The sequence below is a fragment of the Prinia subflava genome, chromosome 15 (assembly GCF_021018805.1).
Source record: "Prinia subflava isolate CZ2003 ecotype Zambia chromosome 15, Cam_Psub_1.2, whole genome shotgun sequence".
Lineage (NCBI taxonomy): Eukaryota > Metazoa > Chordata > Aves > Passeriformes > Cisticolidae > Prinia > Prinia subflava.
The window spans coordinates 7,567,725-7,594,159 of NC_086261.1; the positions used below are offsets into that span (position 1 = coordinate 7,567,725).

Below are 26,435 nucleotides of genomic sequence, written 5' to 3' on the forward strand. Positions count from 1 at the left end.
AAATCACATCTGTTCCAGTGGCCCTCTTGCCAGGTTCTGGTCCGGCTGGGCAATTCCAGATAAAGCAGATTAAGCATTGGTCCCACAGCCAGGGAAAGCTGATACGGGCTTAAGGGACAAACCTCTGCCCTAGGGAGGAGATGAAAGGAGGAGGGATGGAGGAGGTGTCCAAGGGCGGCTGCCTGGTGCAGACCAAGATGCTGATTCCTTTGGCTCTGCTGTGTGTCTGGAGAGCTGCAGGCTGTTCTCGACATGGACCGCCAGCGATCAAGAGACCTGCTCTGCTCCCAGCCTTTGCTGTTTCCACCAAAATCCTCCTGCAATTATCACAGGGAGACTGGCACCAAAGATCAGGCAGAAACCTTGTCCCTGGCAGCCAAATGGGGCTGTTCCCCCTCCTGTGACCTGAGCGCATCACACTGCTAATGCATCTTGGGGTTGGGGATTTAGGGATGGACAGGGCAGTGGGTGAGATGGGGAAGAGCTTCCCTCCTGCCTGGGCACAAGGAAGGGATGGGACAAGCAGCCGTGGAGATGATGCTCCTGCCCGGGCTCTCTCCGAGCCCCGGGCAACTTCTCCCCTGGGTGAAGCAAAGCGCGGGCAGGGAGAGAAGGGCCGATTGTGCGTGTGCGGGCGGGCTGGCGCCGGGGCACACACAGCCGCCCCCGGGCAGCGCTGCCTGCGGCTGCCCGTGTTTTTCCAGGCGGCCAGGGGCCGCGGCGGCCAGCGTGGGACAAGCAGCTTCTCTGTCCCGGCTCCTGCCAACAAGGTGCCTTTTCTTCTCCTCCACAGCTTCCAGCTACCAGCGCAGGCTATACAAGAGGAGCCCCAGGAGCCGGTCGAAACCCAGCGGCAGCGCCGTGCACAGACCCACCCATTAGAGCGGGCCCAGAGACCGAGGGGGAACGCGAGAAAGAGAGATTTTTAACGGAACAGTTATATTAACAGAGTCGATTTCTTCTTCTTCTTGTTGCTTATTTGTCATATAAGGAAAAAAAATATATTAAAGACAAACCCACCTTTGTGTATATATATAAAAAAAATTGTTTTTCCAAGCACCAAAGCAAAACGAATTAGATCTCAGCATTTTTACTAACCGTCCGGTTCCAATTATCTTCGTGCCTTTGGGGACGGGGAGGGGGGAGGGTTTGCAAAGGGCAGGGGGTTAAGTTAAATAATAAAGATGATTATTTTTTCCTGATTTTATCCACGAACAATGTAATTATTTCTGTTATTTAATCTCCAGGGTGAACAGCACCTTATGGGGTTTTATTTTATTTTATTTTATTTTTCCAGAATCCTTCTACTGCTGCAGCACGTCAGGACGGGTGGGGAAGGGCCGGGGGGCTGTGGTGGAAGGAGCTGTGGGAGGAGGGAGGCGAGGGGATGCTGAGAGCCGGGTGCTGGGGGCTGCAGCCCTCTCTGCTTCCCCACTGCCCCCTCTGCAGTGCAGCACCCGTCCCAGGACAACGTGCTCTTTCCAGGGGACCGTGCGGGGCACCAGCGTTCCCTGCACCTATTTATATTTTTGAACATATCCTATTTTGAAAGAATGATAAATAATAAAGAAAGCGAAATCGGAATGGGAGTTTTGTCAGTGTTGGTTTTTTTTAGGGAAGAGGGATGTCTGGTGGGCTGGGAGGAAAGGGTTCTCCCATGGCAAGGCAAAAAAGAAAGGGAACCCAAAGAGGGTGGTTCAAACTACACAGGAATGGCTCAGCCCCAGGCAGCACCTAAGGGACCATGGAGGTGGAAGGGGTGTCCCAAGCCCCCACTGAAGAAGGGCCCTAGAGCAGGACACTGTCCTCCCTGTTCAGCTCTCAGTTTGGGAGGGGGTTAACTCACATGCCTAAAACCCATCTAAAACCCATGGCCAGCAGGAACTGCTTCACCTTCCAGCTTTCAATCCTGACTCCCAGGGGGTTAATTAACACTCACTAATGAGGGAACACAAGGTCCTTGCAGGAGCTGAGTTGAGCCAGAACTAATGAGATGCTCAGTCAAGGATGAGACAGCCAGGGATCCCCAAATCCTTTCTCCACAGCAGACCTTTCTCTTGAGTTGGGACAGAGATGGGGACACAGCTATGTCACTCCAGGGCTTTCTCCACCATTTTATTAGAAGATGTCCAGAAAAACACATCTTTGCATAGCCAATGCTCAAAGAAGAAGGCACCAGAGTTGAAATGGAGTCCAGGCAAGGGGCACATAGAGATAAGGCACTTGTGCTCCAGCAGGGACAGGCACAATGGCATCCTTCAGCAGGACATGCATGGGGCTGGAAGAGGGGCCAGGATGCAACGGAGATACCTGCTCTCTGCTCTGGCTGAATCCAGCCTTGCCTCACTCCCTCACAGCCTTGCCTCGTGAACTTGGAGGCAGGACCAGCCTGGAAGGGCAGGTGGGTGTCAGTGACAGCCTGCCACGGCAGGAAGGGGCCACCACCCATGGGGTGATACAGCCAAGTGGGATGGCAGCAGCAGCCCGTGGGGATCGCCCTTGCACACATCCCATGACAGGGACTGTCCCCTGCTGCCCAGCTGACAGCCAACCCAAGCAGCTGCAGGTGCCAGCTGCTGAGCAAGGTGTGGAAAACAGAAAGGAAGGAAACAAAACAAAACAAAAAGAAACCTCCCCCCACCCCACCTCTCCCCAGTAACCCCTAAAACAGCCCCTGGAAATGCCCAACAATGGGCACTGGCAGGCTGGAAACATCCTTTGTCCAAGAAGGATCCCTCCCAGCTCCTTATCTCTCTCTGTAGCAGAAGACTCCAAACCTGCCCTTGCTGGGGAAGCCGAAGCTGCGGACACCGGGCTCCGCGGGGCCACAGTTGGCCCGGGGCGTGACAATGGGGTAGCGGACACTGCCATCTGCCAGCCAGCCCGCACTGCAGCGGTCCAGCGCCAGGAACTTCCAGGCGGAGTAGAGCTGCCCCACCCGGGCGATCTCGGCCCCTGCATCCTGACAGCTCTGCTTGGCCTCCTCCAGCGTCATCCCAGCCTGGCGGTCCAGGTAGAAAACCTCTCCTAGGAGGGGGAGAGGAGCATGAGAGGGGAGCATCAGTGCCGAGCATCATCCCGAGCATCCCCATCTGGAGCATCGCTGCCTAGAACAACCCCACCCAGAGCTGTTCTGTGCCCTAAAGCGAGGGACACACAGCACCTTCCCCAGCATCCCAGTCCCCACCCCTGGCCCAGAGCCCACCTTTGAGCGCCGAGGAGAAGCAGAAGGCATCAAAGCGGTGGAGGTGCCGGTGGCGCGGACCGTAGCTGCGGATGCCCGGGGCGAGGTGCACGCCCCCGCAGGGCTTGCGGGGCAGGCGGATGGGATACTGCACCGTGCCATCGGCCAGCCAGCCCGCGTTGCACCAGTCCAGCCCCTCACTCCACGCCTGGAAGAGCTGGTTAAAGTTGGCGAGGATGGCACCTTGGTCCTGGCACACTTGCTCGGCTTCGTGGAAGTTGAGCCTGTACTGCCCGCGGGGAGGCTGGTAGGGGAACACGATGCCTGCAGGCAGATGGGACACTCAGCTGGCTCAGCGGGAAATCCACCCAGCCCGAGCCCAGCCCCAGCAGGAGCCGTAGGGGTCCCTGACCCGTGTCAAATTCAGGCTCTGGGACAGGGACCACCTCAGTGTGGCGGAGACAAGGCTCAGGCATGCAGGGATGGGGCCGCTCCGGACATGCAGGCGCCAGCAGCGAGTTGCCAGCGACATCTGGTGGCACAGGGACACACGGGCTCGGTCCTGGGGACACAAGGACCCCCTGACGGGGACAGCACCTGCATATACAGGGATGCACAGACTATAATGGGGATGTAGGGATTACCACCACCACGGGGTTGTATAGACCACTGTTCTGGGAACACACAGACAGTGGTCCCGGGGAGACATGGACCATCCCTGCGGGGATGGAGAGATCATTGTCATGCAGAGGCACACGCTCCAGGAATCGGGATACAAGGATCAGCATCATGGGGACAAATCCACCATGATCCCAGGGGACACGTGGACCACAGCACGGGGATGAATAAACCTCTATCGCGGGGATGGATGGACAACAGAACCACGGGAATCACCACTTTGGACACAGTCACAGGGACTGGTAGGGACAAGTCACTGTGGGAGGCAGGGTCCAGAGACCAAAGGAGTGGGGCAGGGACAAGCAATAGGGACATTTCCACAGCTCTGAACTCGAAAGCCGTGTCAGGGCTGAGTCAGGTCCCTCATGACAAGTGAGCAAGAGAGGCTGGGCCAGCCACCAAGGATCATCACTGGGATATCCAGAGCTGGAAGGGGAGGCAACAGCTCCACGTAATGCAGCACAGTGGGAAGATGGGTGGGTAAAATCAGGAAATGCTGCAGCCTTAGGGTTACTCCCAGCTCTGACTCTAAGAGCACCCTTGGTGTCCCAGCTGGGCAGACAGCTCTGGGCTCACTCAGTCCTGAGGCCACAGAGCCAGACAGACGCAAGGCACTGCCCCATGACACCAAGCATCCCATCCTCTTTCTGCCGTGATCAAGCTTCCCAATCCCCCTGTCTTGCTCTGTTCCCAAAGGAGAAGGTACCACAGGAAGGCCAGGTTCACTGGCTTGTCTCAGAAAGTCGTGTGGTCCCCAGCAAGCCCCCACCTTGCAGCCGGAGGTCCACAACATCGCTCTCATCCTCCAGCCCATCGATGACCTCGCAGCGGTATTTGCCATCATCCTTCAGGCGCACATCGCTGATGACCAGCGAGGCCTCGTGCCGGCTGCCCTGACGGAGGTGAGCACGGCCCTTGAAGTCCCCAAAGGCCATGTAGGTCTTGCCAATGGCCACCATCACATCCTGCTCTTTGGTGTAGTCGTCCCGCAGCTTGGACCACTTGATGCGGATTTTGCGCTTAGGCCCCAGGTCAGGCTCGTAGCGGAAGTGGCAGGGCAAGGTGACATTGGCACCATTGTAGCTGTAGACAGGGTCTCTGGAGGTTTCCACCACTAGTCTGGATCCACTGAAGTAATCCACTGTGGGGAAGAAGGAAGGTGTGTGCCAGATGGGTGGGCTGGGCAGCATCCTCAAATCTTCCCTCCAGCCACCACCTCTTCTACCATGAGCATCCCCCAAGTATCTCTGGAGCATTCCCATCTGCTTCTCCGGGCCCCAAGTCCCACCAAGTGATGGGTCTCCACCCCACCCAGAGGCAGAATGGTACTTCAGCCTCCTGTGACAACCTGCCAGCCCCCATTGTCCCCAATATACCTTTGTCCTGCCCGTCGTCATTGTCATTCATGATGTGGTTGTAGTAGAATCCATTGTAGAAGGGATGGTAGGAGCCACTGGCCAGGCGCAGCAGGGTGGCCTTCAGGAGCAGTGGGAGCAGCAGCATGGCTGGGAAGTGAGGCTGAACCCTAAGTCTGGGCTGCAGAGGGGGAAGGACTGCTGTGACACCCCCAAATAGCCAGGAGAAAGCCAGCACTGCCTGCCAGTGGTGTCAAGCAGACTCCATACCAGGGGTGGGAGGGGTGGGAAGAGCCAGCAGAGCAGCTCGCCTTCCCGCAGGGGAGAGTGCAGGCAACCTGAGCCGTGGCCCCAGACCCGCCCCCCAGGCGGTGCTCTCAGTCCCCTCCATCCTCATCCTCCTGCCTGGCTCACACCACACATTCACTGCTGCTGCCCATTGTAGGGGTGCCCATTGTGGGGAGCACCGGGTCCCAGACCAAGTCAGGGATCGGTCAGCTGAGAAATGGGATCCCAGGGTGTCCTTTGAACAGGGAGTACTGGGAAAACTTCACATAGGGGTGCAGGGGGAGAGAAGTGGCTGAGCCCCACTCTAAAGCAGCAAGCTCGGTTTACAGAGGCAGCCAAGCGTGCCACCCGACCAGGAGTGAGGGAGAGAGCTCGGGCTGCCCCTGCTGCCCCGGCTCTGGACAAAGCCCGGCAGCACTCGCTGTCCTGGCCAAGGACCCCCTAGTCCAACCCAGAGCTGCTGCTCTGCATCACAGACATGGCTGGCACTGACCCCATGCAACACATTTGGCTGCCAAAGCACATCCCATGGGTGGGGGGTAGCCTGGCTGCCTCACAGCACCAGAAATGTGCACTGCCCCGAGCCCTAGGGGCCAGGACACCCAAGGGTGCCCTGCACGGAGCTCACCCGGGGCGCCACCAGCAGAACTGACTACTTGTGAGCATTCCCGGAGCCGGCAGAGGGGGCCCGGCACTCGGCAAGCGTCCGGCAGACCCCTTCTAACACAGTGGGGGGAGTCTGACATCTGTGCCCTGCCTAGACAAGGCTTACGAGTGCCTGCAAACATAACCCGGGCCAAGGGGCTGCAGGAGAGCAGATGCTCAACCCGGAATGATCCTATATGGGGTACAGTGGTGCTCTCCAGGGTCGGGGCCATGAAACCGGCTGCTCTCACTGCAGGATACTCAATGCCAGGCTCTCCCCTGCAATCAGTGCCTCTGCTCACCATGGGGTGCAGCCACACTTGCCACACACTGGGGCCAGCAGAGGTGGTGTCCGAGGGAGCAGGGTGCAGTGGCTGGAGCGCCAGCACAGCCCCGGAGCCGGTGCAGCACAGTGGCACTGCTGGCACCGCAGGCACAGGGGCTCCACCACGTGCTGCCCACGCAGCAGGGTGGGCTCGAGGCACGGCAGCTTCACACCTCGGTCTGCAGGGCACCAGCCCTGCTCCCCCTGCACCCCAACGCCCAGTGACACCCCCCAGAACCCAGCGCTGCAGTGACGTGCAGCATGCCCAGTATTCTCAACTGCAGAGCCATGAGCATCGTGCTGCAGCACCCAGGGCAGCAATGCCTGGCACCCAGCACGGTGATGCCCAGCTCCCTCCATGGCAATGCCATCCCCCCCTGCCCTTCGCGGCAAGCAGGGTGCCCATCACCCCGGGGTGCCAGCCCTCCCCAGTCCCAGCACTGGGGTCAAGCCCTACTCACGCTGGTTGCGGGCAGGCTGCAGGCAGGCGTGCAGGCAGGCTGCAGGCAGATGCACTGTGTTTAGGGCTCTTGCAGGGCTGAGAGGAAGCAGCTCCAGGGCCTGCCTCTTAAAGGGAAACACACGCCTTTCCCAACCCCCTGCTTGCAGCCCGGAGCTGGGGTGGGTGCCCCCGGCCCCCTCCTGCCCACCATGTCTGGGTGGTGGCCTCACCGTGCGTCCACACACTGCCCACACGTTCCCCACACGCTGTTCACACACCTTATCTGCAGTGTGCCAGCTGCCTTCACTGTCCCCAGCTTGGAAGGGACAGCAGTGGGGAGAAATGTGTCCTGTTGGGGTTGGTGGGATCCTGTAATGTTCCAAGCAAAGCCTCAGTGAAGCCACAGTGCCAGGCAAGAAGAGACACCCCTTGTTCCACACCCCACTGGAGGGGACTGACCAAAGTTCCCAGAAAAGGTGGTGTCCAACACACACGTGGCAGGAGCACTACAGGCACCAGCAGCTCGGGACAGGTGGGCTGAGGCATGGTGGGCAGGTGAGGCATCTGTGCCCAGGATGTGCAGGCAGTGCCTGCCTGCTCTGGAATTCAGGAGAGACAGCTGAGCTGCAGCATTCAGTCTTGTCAGGGTCTGCTGTGGGGGCAAAGCAGAGGCACAGAAACCAGGGCAAAAACTCTGGGGTGCTCAGTTGCACCCATCTGAGAAGGCATCATCCCTAAATTTGGGCGATGCCCTCCATGCCAGCTCCCAGTGGCACACAGACAGGCAGACCCTGCTCCAAGAGGATCGAGTCCTCAGGAAGGGCAGCACGGCAGCAGCACCGCCAGGGGATGCCGGGCAGGGGATAGACAGAAGGGACAAACAGAGGAACCGCGATGCGGCGTGTGCCCTGACCCATCGACCCGCTGTCCCAGCCCAGCGCGCTGCTTCACCCCCCACTTTGTTGTTTTATGGCAAGGAAATGAGGCGTGGGGGCCCCGGTCCGGCTCTCGCCGCCGTGCAGGACGACTTCAAGCCGGAAAGAAAACAACCCGTGTAAAAATAAACGGCCCGAGGCTGGCTGCGGGGTGAAGGGGGCCGGGACCCCCTCCCGAGAGCGGCCGGCACGGAGCGCTCGGGGGGCGATCCTGTCTGCCCGTCGCCGCCACGCTGATAGCGAGCAGCCAGCGAGGAAACGGCCTTATCTGCCGCCAGCGCCGGCACGACAGCCCTGCTCCCCGGGGAAAGCCCCGGCCAGGGGTGGCTGTGGGACCCGGGCTCTGGAGGCACCGCTCTTCCTTGTTCTCCTTTTCCCTGCACACCCACCAGCCCTGCCGAGGAGGGGCGCGGCGGAGCCGGGCTGCCCGGGGACACGGGAGTGTGACGGCCGGGCACGTCGCCTGCTCGCCTGCCCGGAGCAGCCTGTCCCGCAGCCCACAATGGAGGGACAATTACATCTGCCGGCATGGGGCCACTGCACTGCCTGCACCCTGGCCGAGGGTTCCTGCTACCCCCAGCCCTGCCGCTTGGCCGGAGGAGATGCTGGGATGGTGTCCCAGCTGCATTCTGGCCATCAGTGCCTGGCTGCAGCTGCATGGCCAAATTTTTCTAGTAATCTACCAATTGGGATGGTTCCCTCCACCCCTGAGCTGTGCAGAGAACAGACAGCCCTGTCAGGGCATGCTGTTCCCTGGCATGGCTATCCCATTGTTCCAGATCCGAGGAACAAGCCCCACAGCGTCCTGCACTGCCTGCACCATGGCGCCTGCCAGCAGCCATCCTCTGGCCCGCCTGATGAGGGGAGCAGCGGCAGGGAACAGGACAGGGATGCTTTCAGCCACCTATTTTCAGCAACAGCTCCTGGCTCACCTTAGGCCACAACTCTTGTCTGGATGTGGCCAACGATTTCTCCATCTCCTCCTAGGGAGCAGAAGCATGAGGAAGGATCTGGCCACCAGCAGTCCCTGAGGAATAAGAAATCTCCTTCATTCCTTTCCACCTCTCACCCTCTTTTTGTTTTACAGAGAGGTACCCTGGGCGTGATCACAGGTTTCACGTTGAGCAAAGCTGTGCAGGGTCAGGGAAGCTCTGACCTGGGAACACGTGTTTAGGGCACATGTTTAGGGCTGGATGAATAGGAGCATTTGGCTGAATGGGAGCCATAAAAGTGTCATCTCTGTCTTCAAAGCCAGCGCCTGACAGCTCTGCTGTGGCCTCACCAGAGATTTGTCCATGAAATGCTGCTTGCACAGGATGATTCCAGCAGGAACACTCACATTCCTGGTGGGATGGAGGAGCTTGTGATCTGTGCTGGTCTTTCCGGGTGGTGGTGAGAGGATGCTCTCCCCGACGGCTGCTTCCTGAGGAACCAGCTCCCAGCAGCTGGCAGCACCGGCAGCAGGCAGCAGGGTGCCGCAGCGTGCCGGTCATCCCGCCTTCCTGCTGTCCCAGCAACCCAGCCGCGTCCGGGAAGAGCATCCGAGGGACAGGGACAAGCCCTGAGGGGCTGTGAATGGCACGGAGGGCACTCTGGATCTCCCAGTCCCCCCATCCTGGGGCTCCGGGGAATGAAGGAAATGCCACAAGGCTGGGAAGGGGCTTAGAATCTCAGAGGGGCTTGCTTGGGGGGTAGCAATGGGCAGGGGGAAGCAGTAGCCAGGGGCTGAGGATGCATCCCCCACTCTGATGTGCAGCATCTGCTCCCATCACCCTCCTCATGGAGCCTCTGCCATATCCCTGGCTCACGGCTGTCTTGGCTGGACTCAAAGCGAACTGCTCTTATCTCTGCCTCAGCTTCCCGATGATAAGGATGGCATGTCTGGAGGTGAACTGGGCAGACTGTCCCCCCTGTCCCTGGCTCTAGCTGTGGCTGCTATTTGTCACCAGGCAGCTGCAGCCACAACCACAATGAACTCAGCCTGGTCTTCACAAGCAGATCCCCAACTCCTGGTGCCCACAGCTGGCATTCCCAGGGCAAGGCACGAGCCCACCTCCCATAGGCAAGGCCCAAGGAGGACATGCCTGGCTGAGCAGTGCACTGGTGGCTGCAGGAGATGCAGGAAGATTGTCCAGAGCTGCAGGGACAGTGAGCTGTGGTAAGACATAGGTGATGCTTGGCTATTCATGCCAACTTCAGAGGTCTCTGCCCAGTGTGGCAGATTCTGGACATGAGCAAATCTCCTCTGTCCTGTTCACCACAATGCCCCTTCCCTACAGGGGATCACATCCTCAATGCAGGCAGATCTCCTGCTCCAGCAGCATCCATGCCCCAGCCCTCCCCAAAGGGCTCTGCTGGGAACATCCCTGCAGGTAGACCTTGCAAAATTCACAGCTCCCTCCAGCCCTGGGAGTGTACTTGGCTGTAAAAGCTGATCTAGCTCCAAGCTGGGGGATTTGCTCCAGGATCAAAGCCAAAGGAGGAGACACAGGGTGTGGGGTGCTGATAGAGGCTTCCCCTCCCCAAGTCCCATCCCGCCGCGCCTGGCCAGCTGTGAGCAGTCTCCAGCAGCTGCGACAGGGTGGAGACAGTGGGAAAAAAGATGCACACAGAGCCATGAAATACCCTGTTTTTCAGGCAGGGAAGGGAGCTAGGAGGGTCTGTGAAGGCAGGAGAGGTCCAGGGCCACCCCCCAGGATGGAGGAGTAGAGGGGCTCAGAGGGAATCCTGGAGGATCACCAGGCCAGTCGGGCTTTGGGAGATGGCTTTTGGGGAGGCACAGAGCAGAAGAGCCAACATCCCAAAGTTTCAGCTGGTTTTAATACTGTCAGAGACACCCCAGAGTGGGGCCATCACTGCCATCCCACCCGGGCTCCCTTGGCCCTTGCCAAAGTGAACCCACTGCCAGCCCAGCCCCACGGCTGCTTCACATCCCAGCAGGCAGGGACAGCCTGCCCATGCTCCCACCTGCCTCTCACTCATCTCCTACTGCTAATCCCAAGGGCTCGAGCATTGCAAGAGGCTCCCCTCCACCCCATGTAAAGGGAAAAAAATCAGGTTACAAAAAGGGTCATGGCACGCCTCTCTGCCCACTGCATTTGGGTGGTTTAACTGCCACCTTTCCCATCTTTTCTCCACATCCTTGTGGCTACAAACCACCTCTTCTCACTACCAGATCGTAGTTCCCCTGGTCACCACTGGGCTCTGAGGACAAGGGACAGCCAGGCACCCCAAACTGCAGTAAGCTGGGGATGATGGCAATGCTGAGACTTGGGAGGCTGCTGAAGCTGGCATCCCAGGAGGGCAATGGGCAGTGCCTGCCAAAATGCCTGCTGTGGTGCCTGCCAGAGTGCCCAGCAGGTAGAGCGACCGCCAGTGGGGATTTGGTGCCTCTTGACAGGAGCCATCTCATCACTCCACTCGCACTATGTGGTGCTGACATCGCAGGCAAGGAGACTCAGGGCCTGGCAAAATGGGCAGGGGACAACAGCTGAGCTTTTTCAGAGGATTTTCACAGCTCCTGCTTGCAGACAAGCAGGGAGCAGGAGGGACGTCGGAGGCTGCAAGCCAGGGGAGCCTGCCCTAAGACCCTGAAAGCTGCTGAGCTCCAAGACACAGTTCAGGCAAGGGACTGCCACTGGCTGCAGCCTCTCTGCTGGAAGCAGAAGCAAGGAGAAAATTTGTCCCCAGACTTAGCTGAGAAGATAAAGCCAAGCCCTGGTTGCAGGACAGGGTCCCCCAGCAAGGCCTCATTTGCAGGATGGTGTCCCCAGGAAAGTCCCAGTTGCAGGAGGGGATCTCAGCCCTGTCTGGAGCAGCACGAGGACAGGTGCCGTCCCCACATCCCACCTGCAAGGGCCCCGTCAAGCGCAGTGCTGCAGCCCCAGCACCACCGTGGGGCAGGGGAGCCCTCTTGGCCACCTCCTGAATGTGGGGACACGGAGAGGGGGGTGTGAGGGCAGAGCAGGAGCGGGCAGGGGCAGGCAGGGTGCAGGCTGGGCAGCGGGGAAGAGCAGCCCCGTCCTCCTTCCCCGCGCCTACTCGTCGCAGCCCAGCAGCTCCACGCGCAGGGTGATGCGGTTGTTCCAGGCCACGGGCAGGATGCGCACATAGCGGGCATAGAAGGGCACATCGAACACGTTCTTCTTGTGGGAGTAGTTGTCACTGTTGCCTTGGAAGATCTAGAGGAGAAAGGCGGGTATCAGTCAGTGCTGCCAGGAGCCCAGGGCAGCAGTCACAGCACTGACTGACAGAGCTGAAGAAGCCTTTGGAGAACACTCTCATGGTGTGACTCTTGGGGCGTCCTGTGCAGGCCCAGGAGTCAGATGCAATGATCTTTGTGGGTATCTTCCAACTCAGAATATTTTTGTGGTTCTGTAACCTCAGCCCCACCACTCATCCCTCCCCACCATGGCATATCTGAGCCCTGGGAAATCACTTTGCCCTCCCCACACCCACCTTGGTGTTGTTTGTCCGGGCATCCCGGTACAGGGTCCAGTCCATGCCGTTGTCACTGTAGGCCACCTTGTAGGCTGCCACATACTGGATGTGCCCAAAGTCACGGGCTCCTTGTGTGATGATGCCTGTCACCTTCTTCTGGTCCCGGAGATCAATCTGGAAGAGACAAGGCTCGTCACAGCTCCTTGCAGGAGCAATGCTCCCACCCTACAGCACACTCCATGCTCCAGAGGCAGCCAGAAAAAGCTGGCCCTCAGGGGGTCAAGAATGGAGAAAACACCACTCGACCCCCATGCCAAGGCCAGACAAATCATAAACTACAACTGTGAAATATTTGATCCTTCAACACTCACAGCATCCCTCAAAGCAACCAAAAGTGGGCACAAACCCATCTCAGCTCCCTTGCCCACCCCTGCCAACTCCACATTTTTTGCCGGAAACATCAGTTGTGGGAAGGACAGCAAAAAATCTTGATTCAAAAAAAAAATACAGGATTCACAGAGGAAATGCATTTCCACTGGAAAGTAATTCTGCCTGAGAAAACATGTAGTTCAACACAATCTGACATTTGGGTTCTAAGTGAGGCGGTTTCTATTCTCTTTACTCTGCCACACTGCGTTTGCTGCTGCTGGCACATTACAGGATAAACCACCAAAGGAGCTGAAAGCCTCATTATTTAGTTCTGTTTTCATGCTCATAGAGGGCAGTTCCAGCTACACAATTTGCATAAATCCTGAGTGTACATGTAAATCTATATACACATACACAAACAGGCAGTCTGTGGTGCAACAGCCCAACTCAGTGTGTCATCCCGACCCTGTCAACAGCCAACATCTCGATAAGCTGGTTTATTTAGAGTTGTGAGGCAGCTGCTTTCAATCACTTCCCAAATAAAAAGTGGGACAAATATCTAAACTGCTTTGTCCTATTATGTCATGGAATCATGTGAAAAGTACAAAAACAGGGGAGGAAAGGAAACTGAGAAGGAAATGTCAAAACTATTTGTTTCTATTCCAGACTGGGAAGAGAAAAGCAAGCCTGATTTTTTCCTGCAAAACAGAAACATGGTGTTCTGGGCAGCCAGGGGGTGTTGGGATGGTCACTCCAGGCTGGGATGGCATTTCCTCATGGGGTGAGACAGAAGTGCACTACTTTGTCCCTATGGGCACTGATTCTGACCCAGAGCTCCAGGACTGCTGTTAAAACCTCTGGCTGTGGTGTCATCCTGACCTGCCCCTGTGATCCCTGCTCAGAGAGAGCATTGCTGGACTTTGTGACTCACAACAGGGCTCTGGCCACACCAACCCAGCTGTTCCAGCCACCCTGAAACAGGAGGTGGCCCTAGGCACAGCTGGAGGAGCTGGTGAGGAGACATGAGGTTGCAGAGATCACAGACCCACCTGCAGCCACTCAGACTGGTCGTTTTTCAGGGCTGTCCAGGCGTTGGTTTTGCCTGTCATGTCCAGGCGAGCGTAATGAGGGTGCCAGGTAAAGGCATCGATGCCCCAGGTCTTGAAGACACTGGAGGCTGTGATCTGCTGGTCGGAGATGAGGCGGGATTTCATGCCCAGAGGCTCCGAGCAACCTGCCGTGTTGAAATACACTGTAACACAACAGTATACACAGGCAGTGAAAACGAAAGAGACAACTGCATGGCTGCAAGCAAAACCCTGCAGACCTGTCAGAAGCCATCCCCACATTCTCATTCCACTGCCTGGAGCAGCATCAGAGCCAGGCAAGGAAATGCTCGGCAGATGCGCAGGGCTGCCTTTTCCCGGGATTTTTAGCTCCCAGCTATTCCCTGGCCCACAGTGCCTCCTGCTGCAGGGATGAGTAGATGTCCCCACAGCACAGCACAGCCCAGCCCTGGACCACAGAAAGCTTTGGCAGGAGGAAGAGAAGGATGTGGAAAGAGCAACGCAAAGATATCCCCAGCCAAAAGCATGGATGGCACCACACCCACGCAGCAGCAGGACAGGACCCAAGCCCCCAGAACATCCCACTCCCACAGCGACACGCGAGTCCCACTCAGTTCCCAGGGATGTGCTGCAGGGCAGGAATGCAGGAGACACAGGGAAAGGGCTCAGGCTGATGATCCCTTACATTTCCCAGAGGACTTTGATCCTCTGCTGCTTTTCAAGCTCTCCAGCAGGAAAAGCAGTGGGTTCACAGCTCAGATGAGGAGGGGAAACAGTAAGAACTCCTGGCTTGGGAAGGTGTTAGCAGTGTGAGAATGCAGCTCGAGCTGGCTGAGCCGATGGGATTAACGGCTTGTGCTGCCCAAACACAACCCTGGGTATTTCCAGGCATCAGCTTGAGGAAAAACAAGCACCGACAAATCCCTTGTCCTGTGGGATCAGAAGCAGGCCAAGGGGTGATGCCCTGCCCCGTGTCACCCCCTGCCCTGCAGCCCCAGGGAGGGACATTTACCGTTCATCTCGCAGCCGATGAGCTCGAAGCGCAGCGTGCAGGCACGGCGGCACATCACGGGGTAAATGCGGATGAACTGGGCCGTGATGGGAGGGTTGAACATGTTGGTCTGCACTGTACCATAGTCGCTGTTCCCCTCAAAAACCTGCAACAGTGGTCAGGGCTCAGTGCCCCAGCTCTCCCACAGTCTCCTGTATCAAATCCTTTGCACAGCAGACAGAGAGATCTCAGCACTGCCAATGGCAAAAGAGCAGAGAGGGGGAAACTGGGCTATGTTTTTGTGCCCTGGAACAGTGCAGGACCTTGGAGGAGCTCCAACACTCTAACAGAGCTTTGCAACATTCCCTGCTTCATCCTCACCCCCACAGAGCCACACATGCAGCAACACCCACTCCCAGTACCACAATGCTCCTCAAACCATGACAAGCACAGAGGTAGCTTGCTTCTTTCTTTTTAACATAATAAATAGAATCAAATTGTGGTTTATGCACTTTTTCCACTGCTGCAGAAACAAGAGGAATTTTTCGATTTTTTTAAAGCAAAGCAGATACTCCCAACCGTTTCCTGGATGCTCAGAAAGCCAGCAGGAGACACTTGCCACAAAGAACTGGGAGCAGAGAGTGCTGCAATATATAATATTCCAGCTTTGAGAGACATGGTGTCAGCTAGTGCTCGCTGCAGATACAACACCCAGCTATCCAAGCTGCTCAGTAGCACTCCCAGACCAAGCCCAGTTCCCACAGTGTGTCAGTGATAAAGATACTATCTGAATGACTTAAATAAGTCAGTGCTGATTCTTTGGTTATGCTTATTATGGTCAATTAAAGAGACACAGGGAGTATTGCTTGGCACTGGAACTGCCTGTGCCATCCTGCTGCTAGGATAGTTCCCATCAATTCCCAGCACAGCTATGCCCCAGGTCAAAAGCACTTTCCCACACACAGGGGTGCAGCTCACAGCCACCTCAGCAGCCACAGCAGCACTGGATGGGGGGAGCTGGGACATCCCCCACACAGAGCACAGCAGCCCACCTTGTCTACAGCCTGCTTCTCATCCTTGAAGAAGGTGAACTCCCTCCCGTCCAGGCTGTAGGCGATCTTGTAGGCGCGGACAAACTCCTGCTGCCCGACGCGGCGCGCGCCCTGCGTGATGATCCCGCTCAGCCGCATCTTCCGCAGCAGGTTGGCCTGTGGAGGGGAGAAGAGAACGAGGGGGTGCAGTGAGGATGGGATGCACAGCCCTTGCATCCACCATGACCACCAAGTCATTGTGGGAGGGTGGGCATTGGGATAAGGAAAGGGGCTGCTCAGGGTGCTGGAACTCCCGTGTGGAGGAAGCTCTCCATCCCTCCAGCCTTGCATCCCAAGTTGGGCAGAGCAAAGTGGATCATCAACCCATGTCCCATCTTCCTCCAATGGACTTGCCTCCTCCAGGCACATCCCAAGATGCCCCTGGGTGGCAGCTTGATGCAGATATTTAGCCCCACATTTGCCACCAGGAGCAGTGAAATCCCATGACAGCAGCACTGCAAGATCAGTCATGGCTGCTGGACTGCTCTCTGGGCTGGCATTCCACTCCTGCCACAGGTACCTGGATCCAGGGGCTCTTGTCATAGTTGCTGGAGGTCCAGGCATTGACTATGCCGTGGTTGTTGAGGCGGGCGAGCTCTGGCCCCCAGCGCTGGAGGCCAAGGAAGCCGTAGTAGACAGAGGATGCTGAGAGCTGGGCATCAGAGATGGCTCCTCCTTCCATGCCCAGGAGAACAGCACAGCCTGGGGGCAGAGGAGAGATCAGGATCAAAGAGAGACAGTAACCAGGGAGCAGAACTAGGGGTCATTTTTTTGTTGTCTGGGGACAGCGCAGGAGAGGGAAGCTCTCCTGCTCTAGGGGCAGGCTGTCCCCAAGGTGTCCTCTCCTCATCCCTCAGCCAAAACCACAGTATCCATCAGTCCCCCTCACAGCACAGAGGTCTGGAGGAGAAAGGGCCTTCCTGGGGCACTCCAGAGAGGAGAAAGCACATTTCTGAGAATGTTCCCTCCATTAGGACCAGGCCTGCTTGCTTTAAGCGCAGCCACAGCTGCCCTCCAGATGCCCTAAACCAGTATTTAGGATGGTGAGAGCCCTCCTGGCAATGAGGGACAGACAGAAGGGAACAGGAGGGAAAGGGAATTCAGTACAGTTGGTGGCAAAGACTTACGGACGTGGCAGGTCTTCCCCAAGAATGGAGAAGGACATTTGCAGCTGTAGTCACCGTCCACGTCCAGGCAGGTGCCTCCATTTTTGCAAGGCTGGGAGGAGCACTCGTTCTTGTCTAGGAGAGAGGGAGGAGGAGCTCAGGAGACAATTCCAAAACCAGTCCTGGAGAGAAGACCCCTTCATTCAGTGCAGCGAGAAGAGGGGTAGGCTTCCCCTGAACAGGGGCCATGGCAGGGTTACTGATGATGGGGTGGCCCAGGTTGAAGCTCTAACCCAAGGGCTCGTCGACACCATGTCCCCACTGAGTGCAGGTGCACCAGGACACAGAGTCACATCAAGGCTGGGAACCTGCATGGAGCAGGCTGAGCCTTGAGGCACCCCTTGTGTTATTACTTGAGGCACCAAGTCCCTCCAGAGAAGCAAAGCAAGTCTCAAACATAAGCTGTCCTCACACCACGGTCCTTCCCTCCACCCTGCAAGCTCCAAAACAAGCCATGATCCCTGGCACAGCCTGGTGCCCCACACAGTCACAGCTGTACACACTGCCCAGTTCTCACCCGAGGGGTCCCCAAGCTCTCAGTGGACAAGCTTGCCCTGCCTGCCCCCAGCTGTACTCACTGTTCTGGCAGTGCACTCCATCGTACCCTGCAGGGCACTTGCAGATGTAGTCAGTGAAGACGTCACCCCGGTTTGGGACCAGCTGGCACTCACCATTGTTGTGGCAAGGATTGGGGTGGCAGGGCCCTGGGGAAGGGGAAAAACAACAGCAATATAGGCACAGGTGAAAAATACGAGCATCCAGTGGGCTTCCACTCCCCATAGAAATTGCATTCCTCCCAAGTGGATCCCATCACCATAACCCTACTCAGACCTCTGCTCTATGTGTCCATCAGCCATCAGAAGGACTGAACCCCAGGGCCAGTAGTGCCGAGCTAGGACAAGGACTAACTCTCAGCAAGGCTCCTGGCTGACATGGAGCACCTGGGAAAGGGTCAACTCCTCACCTTTCTCCGTCTCATTGCAGTCAATCCCAACATAGCCCTCAGGGCAGATGCAAAAGAAGGGGGCCTCATTAATCCCAGTCAGGCAGGTGCCCCCATTCTGACAGTGGTTCACGTCACAGAAGTCACCTGGAAGTAAAGCCAGATGTCACTGCAAACTATCATTAAGGCAGCATCCACCAGAGCCCCACGCACAAGGAGGCATCCCAGCCCAGCAGCAGGAACTGGTCTGCTGCAAATCTTCCAGGGAAGGGAGCATCTGGCAGGGACAGGCTGCTGGACATTGCACAGGGCTGCTGGCATTCAAATGCTTGAGACTGGGAGCATAACCAGCAGCAAGGACCTGCCCTGTGCTGGCACATTAAAAAAGAGGTTTATGGATGCTATCTGATAAAGTGAGTACATGGGAAACTCAAGTCTTGGTGCACTAAATGTTTTTGACACTTGGCTGGGAAATATGAGTGTCCAGGTTGAGGCTCGCTCAGGCATGAGAAACACAGGAGGATTCAAGGGAATGGGGCTGGTGCTGTTGCTGGGTTTTGCTAGTGTAAGTTTGTACTTACAACAACACCAAAAAAAATCATTGTAGGGGGAGCTCACATGCCTCAGTTCCCAGATGCTGGAGTCACGCAGGGAGGAAGCACAAGGTCCCTCTCTGCAGGACGCCTGCCAGACCTCCATCACTCTCCCAGCAGCTCCCACAAGGCAGCCCTGGCTCACAGGGAGGTTCCCCCAGGGAGCTGGTGGGGCTGCACCATCTTCCCTGCCTGTTCATCCATCTCCAGCATCTGTCACGGTGTAGGGTTTACGTGGCAAGGTGGTGGTGCCAGAGGGCTGCAAAGGTGGCTCAAAGAGGACAACTGGAGCTGCTCCCATGCTGGAGACTGCCAGTCCCACTCAATGCCAAAACAGACCCTCTGCTGCTCAAAGCTATTGCCCATCACCAACACTAGGCTTGCTTCTGTGATAATATATCCAAGGTAAAGTAAAAAACACTGTGCAGCAGCTGAAGAAGAGGAGTGAGAAAAATGTGAGAGAAACAGCCCTGCAGACACCCCTGGCAGAGAAAAAGGAAGGAAAGGAAGTAGTCCAGGTGCAGCAGCAGGGATTCTACTGCAGCCTGTGGAGAAGACCTGTCTCCCTGGAGCCTGTGGAGGACCACAGGGGCACAGATATCCACACTGCAGCCCACAGATGACTCCAGGCTGGAGCAGTCTCTTCCTCATGGACTGTATCTCATGGAAAGGACCTGCACCACAGCAGTTCATGAATAACTGCGACCCATGGGAAGGACCCACTCTGGATCTTTTCCTTCTTTTCCCCACCCTGTCCTGCTGAGGAGGGAAGTGAATGATGTCAACCCCCTGTACCCTCCAACCCTCTACGCCCATTGCAGGGCTGAATCAGATTGCAAGAGCTGGGCTGAAATTCCTCCCACCCTCAATTTATTCTGCCTAAAAGCTGCCAGGCAGCAAGGTTCCATAAACCTAGACCAGATTTCCACAGGATTGGCTGAAAGCCTCAGTAACTCCTCGTCAAACAGGACAGCACATCCCTTGATGCCAGGCATTTCTCTGCCATGCTGCGGAAGTCAGAACAAGGGCTGAACACAGCTGGAGACCTAGGAATAACCCTTCACTATCTGCATGACCTGGGGAAGGTGGAAGTTGATGAGCTGTGGGCTCACTGCCCAGACCCACACCAAACAACGCAGTTCTCATTTGCCTAAGCTACTACTCAATGAACTCCTACTCATTAGTCCTTTAATAGCAGGACTCCAAGTTAATCCTACTCCTCCTGACACTCCTCATGCGTAGGGTACACGCTGGTGGCAGGCAGGCCAGCATCAGGTGGAGGTTTCCATAAGGATGCTGCAGCTCCCTTAGCCCAGCCTCAGGAGGCAGGAAAACTCGGGCACCAGTTCAAGTCACTGCCTGTGCTGCTCTGCCTGTTCTGCATGACCTCATGCTCCATCAATGCGCTGCCCTGAGCTACAGCATGGGAGGAGAGGGCTCCTGCTGATACGTGGGGATGCCTTTGCCCCATGCCCCTCCACCCCCCCACAGGCCTTGGGCACATCCATCCAGCCCATCCCAAGGATGTCTCCCAGCAGCCAGTCAAGGCTGCACAGACTGAGCTACTTCTGTTCAACAGTGGGAGGCGGCTGCTTCCCTGGGCACAGAGTGTCGAGGAACGGGTGCTCCCCAGCATCAGGAGTGTCTGGGGTGTGATAAAGAACCAAGGTCTCCTCCCAGGATTGGGGCTGGAGGGGTCCAAGTTTTATACTTCATTTATTGCAAGTAACTGGACTCCCTTTTATCCCCTCCCAGGAATAATCCCTTACGTGGTGGGTGTTGGTAGCCAGCCCCCTGCCTAGCAGTGAGGCACACAGGTCACTTTTTCCACTGTAGCAAGCAGTTTTGGATGCTCCTGTTTCTGGGCTGTTTCAGGCCTGGTTTCAGAGCTGTTCAGCATCTTCATCCTCCACACACACATTTTTCTCCAGTTAGGGACAGAGCTGTCACAGGCTGAACACTCAGGAACCGAGGCAACAAAGATCAACCACTGCTTTTGGAAATGTTTGCTTATATGAACCCACAGGCTGGCTGGAAGGCAAAAATAACATCCTCCAAATACTGGGACAGCTCATCCCAGCGGGGCTGGGGGAGGTCAGGTCTCGGGAGGGCAAAAAGGGCACCTCAGCCATCCAGGGAGAACAAACATAAGCAAGGCCTTCCTCACCCCTCCCTGCTGCCCTTTGTCCCCTGACCTGGAGTCTGCACTTAGGCTTTGCTCCCCATTTCCCTGTTCTCGTCCATCCCTTTTGGAGCCAAGCGCCCCAGGCATGACCCACGGGGTTATGATGGAGCTGCTGCTCCCGGGGTTGTCCTGGCCGGGCCAGCTGGGTGCGCAGTACCAGGCGGTCCCAGGGACGCTGTTTACATTGCGAGCACGGTTATCTGAGCCTGAAAGCACCGGACAGCCGGCTGAGAGACTCTCGACTCGAGAGAAGGGACCGTGGACCTGAGACCCTCCGCTCCTGCAGCAGCAGCCCTGGGGCTGCACGGCCTCTCGCACTGCGTGCCCTGCAACCCGCACCGCAGCCTGGACCCACTCACCCTGACCCCAGATCCTCTCGCCACACGTCCCAGATCCCCGGTACCGCGGATGCCCAGCATCTCGTGTTCCCTTACAGATCAGACAACCCCTGCACCCCGTTCAACCCCTACAGCCCGCATCCCTTGCACCCCACATCCCCAGCATTCCGGGCTGTATTCTGCACCCCCATAAACTCACCCTCTCCTGCACCGCGGGTCCCCTGCACACCAGGCAACCCTGCACTCCAGATCCTCTGCACGCTGGCTGCCCTGTGCCTCGGACCGCCCCGCACCCCGGAATCCCTGCACACCGGACAGCCCTGCACTCCAAATCCCCACCACTCCGGCTCCCTCGCATTCCAGCCTCCCTGGCACACAGGTTTCCCTGCACGCTGGATCCCCCGAACCCCGGGTTCCCAATACCCCAGATCCCTGGAATCCCGGCTCCCCGGCACTCCCGATCCCCGGTTCCCCGGAATCCCGGCTCCCCGGCACTCACCGGACACGAGCAGCAGCAGCGGGAACACCACCGATACGGCGAGCAGAGCCCGAAACAGCCGAGGCGCCCGAAACAGCCGAGCCTCCCTCATGTTGCGTGCCGAGCCGCGCCGAGCCGTGCCGTGCGCTCCCCGGCCAGGCGCTCCGCTGGGCTCGGCTCCGCTGGGCTCCGCGGGGCTCCGCTGGGCTCGGCTCCGCTGGGCTCGGCTCCGCCGCGGGGCTCGGGGCGGGCAGTGACTCAGCCCGGCCCGGCCCGGCGCGGCCCCACGTGCTCCGCCGCCCGCCCCCGGGGCGGGCCCGGCCCCGCCGGCGGGGCACGGCCCGGCCCAGGCTCCGCGCCCCCGGGGTGCGGGCAGCACGGGCAGCAGGGCAGCAAAGGTGTCTCTGGAAGTGAGAGGCACCGCGGCCACGCTGATGTTTCAGATCCTGGCCCTCGGGTGGTCGGTAGGGACTCCCTGAGCCTGGCAGTGCCCATGGCTCCTGGCCCTGGCTGGCAGGCAGAGGGTGCAGAGCTGGACCGGAATGTACTGGGGGCTGCCAGCGCTTGGCAAAGGAAAAGCTGTTTTGCAGCACAAATCCTACTTTTCTCTCCCTGGGTGGGATGAAAGCTGGAGAGGGCTTCGATTGACAGTGAACACTAGTGCCCTGTGCCATCCTTGTCATCCAGCATGCCAGTGGCATGGGGTTTCCCTGAGTTCCTCCTAACTAGCAGCAAGCTTGCAACCAGGTCCAGTGAATATGTGAAAAGGATTCAGAGTGACATTACAGCTTTCTGCCCAAAGCACTGCACCACAGCTCCGCTGGTCTGGCCACAAACCAGCTCCTTTTTGAGCTGTGCCCAGCCACCAAAAGCTGGAAAAGCCCAGCCATGCTCTTGTGAGGAACTGGTGCCCTGTGGGGAGCTCTGCCCTGGAAGGCAGAAACATATTTAGTCCTGGAAGGCTAAAGTATATTCAGGCTAAATCCATATTCAGCAGCAAATTCTTTGGAAAAGAGCACTGCACAGCACAGGAATGCTGGATCATTTGACCTTGTAATGGAAATCCACTCCAAACACTCCTCCTCCTCCTAAACGTGTAGCTGATTTTATCTCATCTTGCAAACCCCTCCATTTCAGCATTAACTAAGCCACCTCAGACACTCGGGCTGCTCATATTTATGTGTTGACTCTGCTCGAGTGTTGCTACATTTCCACCTTGGGCAATGCAGCCACGCAGCCATCCGTGAGCTGGGCAGTCCAGCTGCATGCCATGCACTTTGACCAGTCTTCCCGCCTCCACTCCAGTGTCCAGCTAATTCCTTTGTCAGACACAGCCGGTGCCCATGAGAGCATCCAGAGTGAGAGTGGCACCCCAGGGAGATACCCAGTGGCAGGTCCAGCCACCCTGCTGCGCTGCCGACTTCTCAGGGCACCAGAGAATGAGAAACACATGGAACTGGACACGTATCCCCACCCACACCCACCACCCTCGCTGCTGGTGTTTCCCTAAATTAGTAACAACACAAAGAAACCTCCAGGTAGAGTTTAACTCCGGTGTAGGGAGAAACAACAGCTGGAAAGGAGGGAGCACATAAGACACAGTACATGCTTTCGAATAACCCTTCAACCTCAGGGTAATTACTGCTGTGGTGTTCCGAGGAAAACAAGGTCAGGAGGAGGAGAGCACAGGGCAAGATTCCCAGGGCTGTGCACAAGCAACTAGGACAAGGGTGTTTGTTCAGTCTTTTGAGGGGTTACTGCCTGGATTAGTCTCAGAGAGAATGCAAGACCCAAAGGGAGCTGCAGAAAAAGGATCAGCCTCTCTAAAAACAGAAAGCAGAATGTTTTCTTTCTGTCCCCAGAGGCATGAATGCCAATGTCCTAGGAACGTGCATGGGAAAGGATATTAAAAAGCGAGTTGTGGAGGCCAGATGGAACAGTGCTCTCCACAGGGACAGTGCTTCCTGCAAGTACCAGTGGCTCTTTGAATGGAGACCTGCAATGGAGAGGGGTATCCCATGAGAAACTACACTTGGGAAGTGTCTTTGCTGTCCCAGTGGGCACAGGGAAGCTCTGGACATGGGCAGCAGAGAAGAGAGAAGAGCAACCTGTCAAGGACAGGGAAGAAATGAGGAGCAGAGACAGCTCCCACAGGCAAACACCACGCCCGGGCGCCTACAGCCGCCAAGTTTTTGCAAGGGATGGCTCTACTTGAAAGAGCTGGGTAGGTCGAAGGTCAGGCGTAATTTCACTCCCTTCTGCAGGGACTACTTAGGCCTTGCTATTGCAGTATTTACCACTGGGTTTGGTTTCTTCTGAAGGGAGATCTGCCAGATTCTGCTGTGTGTAACCCTTTCCAAGCTGTGCTGATAGCAGATAGCCTGGTTCCTGTAGCTGGGGTGATAAAGAGGAAAATAGATGAAGATGGAGCCATGCATTTCTCTGATGCAATCTTATTTATTTCCCAGCTTCTACAAAGGTGTTGTCCTGTGAATAAGAGAGGTGAGCAATACACAGGTGATCCCCTGCCCAAGCATAAAGCCCCCATCTGTCATAAAACTGACCAGAGTGCATCTCACTGCTGATAAATGTGCAGTGACAGCTTTGGTATCAGCACAGTTTCATGTTCCTTCCCTCCACTCCCTCTCAGAAACTCACAAGACCTCTCCTCACCACAATCAGGCAGCAAAGATGCCCCTCCACCCTCAGCAAAGTCCTGCTCAGCCCTTGAATAGATCTTTTTTTAGGCAGCAGCTCCTATTGTTTAAACAATCTGTTCTGTAAAAAGTTCACTGGCTTAGGTCTATCTCAAAAGTCAGCTGTTACACCCCAGGGGGATTACCCACCCAAAATACTCCCACAACACTCCTTGCAATATGATTTTCCTGTCTCACCCCAGCTTTGAGAGCCCCCAAAATATCCCTGACAGAGGTAGAACCCATCCTTCACTGGCACAACTCTTTTTTAGAGTCGAAAATTGTGGTTCAGGCAACAGCACAGGTCCTGGGAAAGTTTCCTGCCGTGTGGGATCGAGCCTCCCATCCTGCCACACGTGTTAGCCACTCCGAGTGGGAAGGAGAAACGATCTGTGGCACCATAGCAGTGGATTAAGCCCCAGTCTGCTCTTAATCCCTCTAACAGGATCACCAAGGGCTTGTGCCAGCATCTCTAACCTCCTGCAGCCCCAGCCAGCGTCACTGCCCACTGGCCTAGCAGCGCGTGGTTTCCAACAGCTGACAAAGACATCCACTGGCTGGGACAATCCTCGCATGTAGCCAAACTTCTCTGTTTAGTTTCTTGAGGAACAAAAGGCTTCCACACTCTCTGCCCTTTCCACCAAAAAGGCAACAGTTTCTTTAAACACAGGCTGTACACTTAGGGATGCTAATGTTTAGGAATCTGGAACTTCAGGACTAATCAAAAAAACCTAGATACTGAATATCCTTGGGGCATGGAAAGTTCCATAAGGATACTGAGAGCCCTTCAGGATATCTGAAGGGTTCTGATTTAAAAGGAAGAAGGCAAAGGGCAGCACCATGCCCTGGTTTTGCTCTGCTGCCCACTGTTGATCCTGTCGGAGCTCAGATGAGATTCCAGCCAGTTTAACTTCAAGTCCTTTGCTCTAACCTAAATAAACAAGATTATACCCAGCTTAGAGATGGTGAGTCTGTGTAAGGTACTTAATATAAGCACCTTTATATAACCCCCCTCGCTGAATCCTTTGCAGTCTTTAAGGATTTATCCATGCTTATCTCCAGCAGAAAAGGTGTTGCCTTCAACTTCATTTAGCAGATGGGAAACCAGGGGCTGGAGGGACTTGAGGGAAGGACATATCTCCCTTTATTTTGGCCATCCAAAAGCTAGACATGCAGTCTTGGCCTCTTACACACATGGTGGTAATCAGCCAGTGGTAACAGCACCACTTCCAAAGGTCATTTGTAAGGGCTACAGCAGGAATTACCCTGGGAAATACCTGTCTCCTCACTGATGATGGATTAGCATCGACCTCAGGCCAGGATTAAAGCCCTTTGTGGTGATGGTTCCCTGTGGTGCTCACCTCAGAGCACTGCCCAGGACACAGATGGGGCACAGTCCACATCCCAGACATGCCTTGCCATCTGTAGCCTGTTCCTTGGGAGCACCAACCTGTAACAGGAGCCCACACTCCATGGTACACCACGGTGCTTAATAGAAACTCATGATGGATTAGAAGCTGGAGCAGCCTGACCAGCGCCAAGCAGATACCACAGGAAGATAAGCCATGGCTCTTTTGTTCTTTTTCAGGAAGCTCTTTGAAAGCTCCTGCCTTGACACAAAGCACTAAATTGTATACTTGATTGCTTTATTATCCAGGTTCCTCTGATAACCCAGGTTTCTGTGGCAGGTTTCTGATCCTCATCCTCTTACCACATTCACAAGACCCTTCCTTACTCAAGCCACCAATTTGATGCCTGTGCTTCTGGCATATGCTTGATGGAAGGTCCTCCAACGCCTGCAGGGCCTAAGGCAAGCTCACAGTCTGATTAAACACGGGGCTTGATGGCGCTAATGCTGTATGAATATGGAACAGCACTAATGAACTCTAATGAGCTGGACCACAGGGTTTGTTTGCAAGAGCCCAGAACCTGTCCTACCGGCTGGTGGAGAAGAGGCAGTTTGCTCATTACCGCACACTCCCCTCCCATCCATCCATGCCGAGAGAGGCTCTGCCCAGGTGGAGGCCTTATTAATTTGTAAAGTTGTCTTTTGATCTCTGTATCTCGTAGCATAATGAGATGGTTTGAACTCTGCCCATCCCACCCTCTCTGTACCTCCTGCTTGCTCTGATTCCTCAGAATCTGGCAGGCAAGGGGAGAACTGCCACAACTCTACGATTCACTTCTTCCTGGAGAGAAGCATATTTGTGGCCTTCTAAAACACAC

The 26,435-nt window shown here is 56.3% G+C and overlaps 3 protein-coding genes across 6 annotated transcripts in view; 1 reads left to right on the top strand and 2 right to left on the bottom strand.

Moving 5' to 3' along the window:
• The window catches only part of ACAN (aggrecan), a 48,881-nt gene extending 46,246 nt beyond the window's left edge, over window positions 1–2,635 (top strand). For both annotated transcript variants that reach the window (XM_063413006.1, XM_063413005.1), the window contains one exon: window positions 794–2,635. In XM_063413006.1, the coding sequence (XP_063269076.1) occupies window positions 794–882 (89 nt within the window). In that variant the 3' untranslated portion in view covers window positions 883–2,635. The remainder of the gene's footprint in view (window positions 1–793) is intronic.
• HAPLN3 (hyaluronan and proteoglycan link protein 3) lies at window positions 2,095–7,057 on the bottom strand. 2 transcript variants are annotated; one of them, XM_063413009.1, is made up of 6 exons: window positions 6,937–7,057; window positions 5,239–5,398; window positions 4,632–5,003; window positions 3,206–3,508; window positions 2,778–3,027; window positions 2,095–2,389 (listed from the first exon to the last, which is right to left on the bottom strand). In XM_063413009.1, exons 2-6 carry the CDS (start codon window positions 5,363–5,365, stop codon window positions 2,344–2,346), a joined length of 1,098 nt encoding a protein of 365 aa, XP_063269079.1. In that variant the 5' UTR covers window positions 5,366–5,398; window positions 6,937–7,057; the 3' UTR covers window positions 2,095–2,343. The 2 variants fall into 2 exon arrangements, with proteins under 2 accessions (XP_063269079.1, XP_063269080.1); XM_063413010.1 differs by having other exon boundaries at window positions 2,095–3,027; window positions 6,937–7,056.
• Window positions 7,058–10,652: 3,595 nt separating this feature from the next.
• Window positions 10,653–21,774, bottom strand: MFGE8 (milk fat globule EGF and factor V/VIII domain containing). Of its 2 annotated transcripts, none has more exons than XM_063413007.1 (10): window positions 21,535–21,774; window positions 17,941–18,066; window positions 17,555–17,680; window positions 16,938–17,051; window positions 16,331–16,512; window positions 15,772–15,927; window positions 14,741–14,885; window positions 13,711–13,913; window positions 12,311–12,466; window positions 10,653–12,033 (listed from the first exon to the last, which is right to left on the bottom strand). In XM_063413007.1, the coding sequence occupies exons 1-10, from the start codon at window positions 21,623–21,625 to the stop codon at window positions 11,890–11,892; spliced, it is 1,443 nt and encodes a 480-aa protein (XP_063269077.1). In that variant the 5' UTR covers window positions 21,626–21,774; the 3' UTR covers window positions 10,653–11,889. The 2 variants fall into 2 exon arrangements, with proteins under 2 accessions (XP_063269077.1, XP_063269078.1); XM_063413008.1 differs by having other exon boundaries at window positions 13,711–13,895; window positions 21,535–21,771.
• Between the last annotated feature and the right edge of the window lie 4,661 nt (window positions 21,775–26,435).

Excerpts from the sequence above, each read along its gene's own strand:
- HAPLN3 (XM_063413009.1), bottom strand. The coding sequence starts at position 5,365 with ATGCTGCTGCTCCCACTGCTCCTGAAGGCCACCCTGCTGCGCCTGGCC. Across the intron at positions 5,004-5,238 it reads TGACGACGGGCAGGACAAAG|TGGATTACTTCAGTGGATCC; the intron begins GTATATTGGGGA and ends TCTTCCCCACAG. Across the intron at positions 2,390-2,777 it reads GGCTTCCCCAGCAAGGGCAG|GCTGGTCCTGCCTCCAAGTT; the intron begins GTTTGGAGTCTT and ends CTGCCCTTCCAG.
- MFGE8 (XM_063413007.1), bottom strand. The coding sequence starts at position 21,625 with ATGAGGGAGGCTCGGCTGTTTCGGGCGCCTCGGCTGTTTCGGGCTCTG. Across the intron at positions 15,928-16,330 it reads ACAAGAGCCCCTGGATCCAG|GCCAACCTGCTGCGGAAGAT; the intron begins GTACCTGTGGCA and ends TCCCCTCCACAG. Across the intron at positions 12,467-13,710 it reads ACCAGTCTGAGTGGCTGCAG|ATTGATCTCCGGGACCAGAA; the intron begins GTGGGTCTGTGA and ends TGTCTCTTCCAG.